At 34.8% G+C, this 9,395-nt stretch overlaps 2 protein-coding genes across 2 annotated transcripts in view; both read left to right on the top strand.

The window, feature by feature from the left end:
• Window positions 1–4,217, top strand: part of LOC110452872 — a 5,766-nt gene extending 1,549 nt beyond the window's left edge. Inside the window, exons 2-4 of the mRNA XM_021501593.1 lie at window positions 2,468–2,586; window positions 2,637–3,295; window positions 3,730–4,217. Coding sequence (XP_021357268.1) covers window positions 2,468–2,586; window positions 2,637–2,944 — 427 coding nt within the window. The 3' untranslated portion in view covers window positions 2,945–3,295; window positions 3,730–4,217. The remainder of the gene's footprint in view (window positions 1–2,467; window positions 2,587–2,636; window positions 3,296–3,729) is intronic.
• The window catches only part of LOC110452871 (kelch domain-containing protein 2-like), a 77,622-nt gene that overhangs the window by 38,166 nt on the left and 30,061 nt on the right, over window positions 1–9,395 (top strand). The window lies entirely within an intron of this gene.

The raw sequence follows: 9,395 nt of genomic DNA, 5'->3' as shown, positions 1-9,395 counted from the left end.
ACTTCTTCTGAAGAACTGGTAGTTATAAAATCTTAATATTTGGCAGGTGGCTTCCTGGGAAAGAGCCAAACAAAGTTTGCGAATGAAAATGACCTTGACCTACTTTCAAGGTCACAGCGTTCAAATATGTCAAACAGTTCAAACAGCTTCTTCTGAAGAATTAAAAGGCATAAAATTATAATATTTGGCTGGTGACTTCCCGGGATAGAGCTCACCAAAGTTTGCAAATGAAAATGACCTCAACCTACTTTAGAGGTCACAGAGGTCAATAACATTTTAATGGATTTGTTCTTGAGAACTTAAAGGAATGGAATCACAAGATTTTGCTGGTAGCTTTTTGGAATAGAGCTAACCAATTTGAGAAGGAAATGACATTGACCTACTTACAAGATCACAGGGAAAAGTATGTCAAGCAACTTCTGAAGAAGAATCAAAAAGCATAGAATCTTATAATAATATTTTGCTGGTAGTTTCAACAGATGGAGCCAACAAAGTTTGCGAGGAAAATAGTTTTAGTGCAATATAATATTTAATGAGAATATTTTGCTATGACTGCTTAAATATTCAGGAGAGCGATACAGGCCCTCTGGGGCCTCTTGTTTACTGGTAAACAATGGACAACAATTTCTTTAGTAAATATTAATTGAGGCCTTGAGATAATTAGCTATCTTGCCAATTACCTCATATAGAACTCTCTGATCTGAAAGATCTCATCTTGCTTTCAGTTTTTAGCTCACCTGCCTGAAGGGCAAGTGAGCTTATGTCATGGTGCGGCGTCCGTCGTCCGTCCGTCCGTCCGTCCGTCCGTCCTCATCCGTCAACTTTTCCTTTAAACAACTTCTTCTGAAGAACGGACAGGCCTAGAGTCATGATATTTGGCTGAAAGCTTTGTTGGTAGGAGCCCTACAAAGTTTGAGAACGAAAATGACCTTGACCTTCTTTCAAGGTCACAGGGGTCAAATATGTCAAAAACTTCAAACGACTTCTTCTGAAGAACTAAAAGGTATAGAATCTTCATATTTGGATGATGGCTTCCTGGAATGGAGCTTAACAAAGTTTGAGAATGAAAATGACCATGACCTACTTTCAAGGTCACAGGGGTCAAATGTTTCAAACACTTCAAACGACCTCTTCTAAGAACTGAAAGGTATAGAATCTTTTTATTTTCCTGGTAGCTTCCTGGGATAGTGCTCAACAAAGTTTGAAAATGAAAATTAGTTTGACCTACTTTCAAGGTCACAGGGGTCAAATATGTCAAAAACTTCAAACGACTTCTTCTAAAGAACTGAAAGGTATAGAATCTTTATATTTTGCTGGTGGCTTCCTGGGATGGAGCCCAACAAAGTTTGAAAATGAAAATTAGTTTGACGTACTTTCAAGGTCACAGGGGTCAAATATGTCAAATGCTTCCAACGACTTCTCCTAAAGAACTGAAAGGTATAGAATCTTTATATTTGGCTGGTGGCTTCCTGGGATGGAGCCCAACAAAGTTTGAAAATGAAAATTAGTTTGACGTACTTTCAAGGTCACAGGGGTCAAATATGTCAAATGCTTCCAACGACTTCTCCTGAAGAACTGAAAGGTATAGAATCTTTATATTTGGCTGGTGGCTTCCTGGGAAGAGCCAACCAAAGTTTGTGAATGACCTTGACTTACTTTCAAGGTCACAGCAATCAAATATGTCAAATAGTTCAAACTACTTCTTCTGAAGAATTAAAAGGCATACAATTATAATATATAATATAGTAGCTTTAAGGAATAGAGCTAACCAATTGGAAAAGGAAAATGACATTGACCTACTTACAAGGTCACAGGGAAAAATATGTCAAGCAACTTCTGAAGAAGAATCAAAAAGCATAGAATCTGATAATAATATTTTGCTGGTAGTTTTAACAGATGAAGCCAACAAAGTTTGCGAGGGAAATATTTTTAGTGGAATATAATATTTAATGAGAATATTTTACTATGACTGCTTAAATATTCAGGTGAGCGATACAGGCCCTCTTGGGCCTCTTGTTGTGTGAAAGTTCATGATCTTTCCTGTTCAGGTGTCCCGCTGTGTCAGTGACTAACTGATGTCATTAAACAAACTTCAAAATACACTAGTCTCATATTTAGAAATGGCTTGACATCCACAAACTACCCGTCTATTGACTAAGGATGTTAAACATTGTAAACCAAGCTTGAAACAATTCTGAATTTGGTCTTCAATAAACAATAGTTCCATCCGCAATAAGCCCATGCCTGCAGGTAATAACCCCCCCCCAATATCATTATGAATTTCATAATTTTTAAATTAATTTCCCTATATATACATGTAGTGCGCACGTGTAATATATATATGTCTGCAATTAGACCACCCCATATTTTACACTTGCTCCTTGGGCTTATTGAAGGATAAATATGGTAGATGATAATTTATTGGTAATTGGCGTGTTCAGTATATCATACAAATTATGTATTTCAGATCAGATTCAGAGACGAGCTCTGATGATAAATTGGACCAAGATCTAGAGGATATGGCCAATTGGCATGAAGACCAGGGTTCAATATACTCACAGCAGAATTTTCCCAAGAACAATCTGTATCAGAATCTGATCAGAAGACAACATATCCTGAAGGTGAATCGGAATCTGATCAGGAGATGACAGATCCTGAACAGGATGATTCAGAGGCCTACAGTGAATCCGAAGATGAGAACCAAAAGGAAATGAATTGTGACTGGTGTAGTTCTTATGACTTCACTGTATTCAACTCAGAATTAGCAGTCAACAAAATTCCTAATTCTGATACTATGACTAAACTTGAATGGCTGTGCTATCAGTTTCATAGGTTTGTGTCCCATCCATCAATGAGCAAAGCAGAGTTTACACACAATCTTCAGATGCAGAAAATAATACACAATGACAAAGACAATATATATGCTTCCTTCTTCTTTCCATGAAGCGAGACGTATGGTAGATCCATTTATTATGAAAAAGGTTTTCAGTGCCTGTGTTAACGATAGTGTGATTTTCAGAAACAAAGAAAAATACTCTTATGGGGATCTTACAGAATATCCTATTTGTCATGAAGGCAGATACTTATCTTCAGGTAAAAGGCTAGCACCAAGAAAAACATTTGTGTATGTACCAATAGGTCCCAGACTTGCAAGGACATTCAGAGATATTGGCACAGCTGGTAAAAAGTCATCCTGGCAGTTCATTTAATGAAGAACAAATTGGGGACATTCGTCACTCTCCAGTGTGGAAAGAGATTTACTCTGCTGATGGGTACTTCAGTGGTGATCTTGCAGGTACATACATTTTGTAATATATAGTTTTTGAAGGCTCCTCAAAATATTTTTTTATTAAAATACATACCCGATCATCTTTTGTCAATATTACACTTGCTTTTCAATTCATTGAATCACTCTGCTAGACCATGATGATTATAAGATGTTCTTGTTCTACTAATTAAATTGTCAAGGATCGTTTAGGCTTTGGATGTTTAATACTGTACCAGCATGATCATGAGTAGGGATTCCCACAAAATTTTGAAACTGATACAGTTAAAACAGTTTTAATTTCTGAATTGCGTGTCACATTTCCTTAATAATTACTGTCTGTAATTAAGTGTCAAATCAATGTTTTCTTTAAATTTATTATAGGGTTATAGGTATAGGTACCGGTGTATACACATACTGAAGTCAGTGCATTTTAATAAATTACAAAGTGATTTCAATTTCAGGTATTTCCTATGCTCTTGGATGGTGTAAATCCGTTCCACAACATCGGCGCCAGATATTCTATGACACCAATCATGCTTACCATGTTGAACCTACCACGCCACATACGAAATAATTTCGGGAACATTAACTTGGTAGGAATTATACCAGGAATGGGGAAAGTGGAAACTGTCCCCTTTAAGCTGAGTCAGAATTTGAAAAATGCCATTACCATGCCCGTGTTAAAGGAGCATGCTGAAAAATCACTCTGCATTCATGTTTTTGAACTAGTTGACTATGGAGACACTGTATTAGTTCATCATAGTAGACTAGGAAAGAAGTGCATCTTAGTCCAAATAACACCAAATCTCACATTCATAGGTGTTTTCACCGAATACACTTGAACATAACTGACTCAACATAGTCATATTTTGTGTAAACTCATGTACATTAATAGCCTACAATTGTCTTTGTAAAGGGTAATATATCTATTAAAAAATTGTTAAACTGATGTATTGTTCTTTTTTTAGGTCACCTGGCCCCACTTGCACGAAACTTCTTAATTCTTAGTTCTCAATTCTCAATTCTCAGACTAAGTACGTGCTTAGCTGAGAAGTTCTCAAAATTGGCTTTCTCAAACACGTTCTCAAATATTTGAGAACGTTCTCAACTAAGAACGTATTTCTCGTGAACTAAGCGGCCTCGCAGGGAACTCTTTCGCGAAAGAAGGAAAATTTGTTACAAAACTACGGGAAAACTGGTGTGATGATTTACCTAATTGGAGGTAAGAGTTTTGTATCATTGTTTTAATATTCATGTTTAAATACATGTGTATTGCACGCATATATCGTCCGCTTATTTACGAAAATACTCAGCGAGTTGATTATAAACCCTTAAATTCTAGACGTCAAAGTCGGGTAGAAAAAAGACAATATGCAGCAGGTGTTTTAACTTATCAGCGGTTGTCGTCAGTTGAAAGTCGGAAAGAGGCTTTCAACGAAAAAGAGGGGGTGAGGGCATGCAATTAGACGTAACACGACAAGGCATTGTTAGTGGAAGAAGACATGCATTGTTTATAAAAACTGCCGTGTCGATCATCAGAAATTGGATCATGGAGAATAGCGGTGAATTTGTCATCAAATCTCCGGTGTGTTTCCGATCACAGGGGTTCGTTACAAATGTCTTTAAATAATACACATATGATATACTGATATGGGTCACAGTTTACGTGTGCTGTGACCCAGTCAGTATAGCATATTTGTAACGAACCCCTGTGTTCCGATTGTGTCCCTTGGCACATGTGTAATATTACGGACGACGGGTTGGCCAGTGTCGTTTTGCGAATACCAGTTCTTTTTACCGTGTCTGATATCGCCGATTTATTGACACAAAAACAAAATTAACACGATGATGGGACTTTTGTTTTCTTTCATCTTAGAGCTTGTCAAAAATGTATATAGGTATCATATAACTAAAGTTAAAAACCGAATGTTCCGTAATCCGCATGCTAAAATAGTTAGCCACCTAGACAAAACTTTAAAAGCCCAACACATGGAGAATGGTTTTCTTTCTATTTGCATGTTGACTAGTGTTGAGAAGATCTAGACCACACTCTTACAACTTTAAATGTGCTAGGGATGTTAAATGAAGACATTGACATTAATGTTGAAACATTAGTGACTACAAGCATTTTAATTATGTTGAAGATTATATGTCCGTCAATATTTATCTGTGCCATCTAATTTGATCAATTCTAGTGTATACAATGATTAGCTCTAGTTTTCAACAATATTATTAATTAACTTAATATGATTTGGTGATAGACTGATTATGATTAAATCCAAAATAAACTTAAATTCAAATTACATATCTTCCTATGTTGCAGTTGATTTTTTATAAAGACCAATCAGACAATGATGAAATTATATATTTTGAAATTTTATATATGATACATCATACACTGTTGCAGGACAACTATTACCACTGCTACCATTTCTAGCAAATTCCATACAAAGTCTCAAAGTGAACTTGGATATTTGAATTGGCCTCAATAAAACTCCAAGGGAGTTTGGAAAGTAAAATCTTAAAAGTTGTTTGAAAATGATATCCATGCCCTTCATATGCTCAAGTAAGAGATATAGTTGTCCTATTATATTGGTTCTAACCTGAGTGGACCCAGAGATTCAATCAAAATGAACTGTTACATGTTGTGGTTTTGTGCTGTGACAAAGCTTAAAGGTACACATAACCAAGTTTGTCTTTTTGACTAAGGATTGACATTTACAAAATGATGTTGGGGTGTGACCAACATTCACATATATACCAGTAAAATGATGAAATGATATGAAATATAAGTCAGTAGTAAAGTTAGATTTACCGCCAAAAGAGGTAAAACTGCTATCATATAATAAGAATTTTCACTACTGGTAAATTTCACATTATTCAATATTTCCTTTTTTTTCAAAGTACTTTGTCACATCCCCAGGCCATAATACATGCTATATTGTCTCTATTTCTGTGTTACACAGTTCACAGTAAGGGCTATGTACTATATGTGCCTACTTGAATCAAATATGCATTACCTGATAGTTGTCAAAATATGCTGATTAACTCTGCACTTATGCCACTGTAATTTGGTAATCTTTAATTTTGTTTCCAAATTTCATCATCAAATTGAAATATATCATCCCATTTCTTTACCTGTTGAAATACATGTAGTATCATTTTTACAAAATAAGCTATAAAAATCTGTTATCCCTGTTTTATTTTTAAAAAACTTTTCTATATTTATTGGTATAAATGGATAGCTTACCTCTACATTTGACATATGTTGTTGTACAATATACTCTCTAATGCAGGTATTAGACCCTGGTACATGTATCATAAAACAAGTTTGTATTAATATCATAAATCTGTTTGAACTCTTGAAATGTGTAAATTGCATTAGTACTTCTGTCTCTGATTAGATCATTAATTACCATTATTCCTTTATTGTACCATTCTCTGTAAAATATACTTATATTTCCTGTTGTAATCTTATTATTGTACCAGAAGTGCATATTTTTCCTTAATTTTTCTCCTCAATTTTTCTCCTTGCCCTAAATACATCAATCCAAAAGAGTTTTAGTTTTATTTTGACCTTTTGTAATATAATCAGTTCCGCATTTTGCAGAATGATTTTATCACACTATAATTTTAGCGATGAATACATTTTATACATAGTTTTACAAAATATGTATTGTAAAAAATATGCTTATATTTATATTCATACATTATATAGATTACTTCCCTTTATAAACTGTATAAGCAGAACTGTCATCTAAAGAAGTACAATGAAGAATGAAATTTTATTTATACATTTTATACATTAATTTTTCGTTCTTAAGATTTATGAGTATGGCTCAGATGTGATTTGACAAATTGATGTTAACCACCTTAAGTTGTTTCTCAAAATAACCCTGTTCCCAGATCTTCATACAGGTTCAGTTAAATTCATGTACAGAGGGGCACCTGTTAGATGCATGTACAAAACAGACCCTTTTATGTACAGAGGGGCACCTGTAAATTACATGGACAGTATGGCACCTGCTATATGTATCGTGGGACACCTGTTATATATCACTAAAAATACTAATTTCAAAATGTGTAGCAATGTGGTCACCAATTTCATTAGTGTCTAGTTGTAATTAGTATGACAAATATATCCATTTCTATATCACATACAGATAGACCATTATATGACCTTTAACTTTTCCTATTTAATATTTTTCAGGTATTTGACCTTCAGAAACCCTCAGCATCCTCTGCCACAGTTTGTAACTGAACACATGTCATCAGTAGATAGTGTTGTACATACACTGCTGATCAGTGAGTGTCGGGTTATAAGACTGTCTCATTTTGGAAGTTTACAAGAATAGATACTTTTGTTAATGTCTGAGATTATTAAAAAAAGTCTGAATACAGTCTAACTGAAAATTTTGTTTGTGTCATTTTTATAAACTAAAATCAATATTTGATATGGATCCCTGAACATGCATGTACCACCAACAAGGAGGAATATCTGAATAAATTTGACTTAATAAGAAAATAATAAAGACAATATATAGGGCTCTTAGTTAGTTTATCTCTAAAATTTAAACAGCACACACAAATATATTGAATGTGAAAACATGACTATCTAATTACACTTAACACCCAACCCCAAAAGAAATTTAAAAAAAATGTAAATATTAAGATAATGAAAATTATCATTTTTTATCATTTTTTTTTTTTATCAAATAATCGATATTTTTTTAGCTTTAAAATACTAGTTAGCAATTTTCAAAGTTAAAACATCTTGATAGATTATTTTTAAATTAAAAAGCAAGTCTCAAAACTCACAATCACTGTTTGAAAATGAAGAAATAAGAGATATGCCCTTTGGCAAATTAAAAGCCTATAGTGTTCAACAGCAGACTTTTAATTTGCCCAAGGGCATTATAGCAAACTTTTAATTTGCATTATATTGATAGAAACAGTTTCTCTCATAAAATTAGATATATCGTGTTCTTTGTAAAGTCTTGTGTAACTGAGATTTAATTAAATTTGTGCTCTACATTAAAAAATTCAGTGACTTTGTATTAATAAAAATAAATATGAATATCATGAAATAGAGACCTACAATCTACATTGCCTATTGATAATTATGTATCACGTTTTGGGAATATCTCGGATTGTGGTATTACAATTGACCAAAGCAGACTGGATTTATAATACCGCTTCATACGAAGTCATGGCGAATGATGGTGAGCAGGCGGACACATTGAGTCCCATACAGTATTTAGTACTACGAATAGAGGTCGCCGATAGGGGGCCTTGACAGTCGTTTACGTTATGAAAGTTTGTGGTGACGGAACTGCGAGTGCATAGAATTTATAACTCGTTATTTAGTAAGTGTTTGTCATGTTGCAAATATTTAAAGTTGGCGGTAACAGCACACATCGACATTCGATGTGGAGTTGGAATGCCGAGCTCAGTAGCGACCAGAGTGTGTCTCGAATGTATGACGTGTGACGAAAACCTTCGTCTTGTCGCACACAGCACAGCTGTCAGATGTGAAAACAGAAAGGACCAGCCTCTGTATGTCTTTGAGTGGTCCACATGCATCATTGATTAGGCCTACCATGAAAGTATGTTAATGATACCAGCTTTGCTTCTGAATAAAATTCACTCAACTTGACACAGTTCTCTGAAGCGTACGATGAAGTGCTCGATTTATGTCCGCCATATTTAAGAATGAGACTTAAGCATGCTAGGGACCGTTCTCAAATATTGGCCCACTCTCAGCTTAAAATCTAAGAATTGAGAATTAAGCATTTTGTAGATAGTCAAAAGTTGAGCATATGCTTTAAGTTAAGCATATACTCAGAGTTAAGCATTGAGAACGGAGTTAAGAAGTTTCGTGCAAGCGGGGCCTAAGCTTTAGCTCAAGTGACCTTTTGCTATCCGTCGTCGTCCGTCGTCCGTTAACATTTTACATTTCAAACTTAAAGTCAAGTTCTGCTTGGCCGATTGAACTGAAAGTTGGTAGGAATGATCTACTCATGGTCCTGACAAAGTGTTGTTATTTTTCAGGTCAATCAGAAATCCAATATGGCCGCCACGGCCGCCATTTTGAAAAACTATTTCAAACTTAAAGTCAAGTTCTGCT

Source organism: Mizuhopecten yessoensis, unplaced genomic scaffold (assembly GCF_002113885.1).
Source record: "Mizuhopecten yessoensis strain PY_sf001 unplaced genomic scaffold, ASM211388v2 scaffold6947, whole genome shotgun sequence".
NCBI classification, from domain to species: domain Eukaryota; kingdom Metazoa; phylum Mollusca; class Bivalvia; order Pectinida; family Pectinidae; genus Mizuhopecten; species Mizuhopecten yessoensis.
This window is presented reverse-complemented; position numbering and strand designations above follow the sequence as displayed.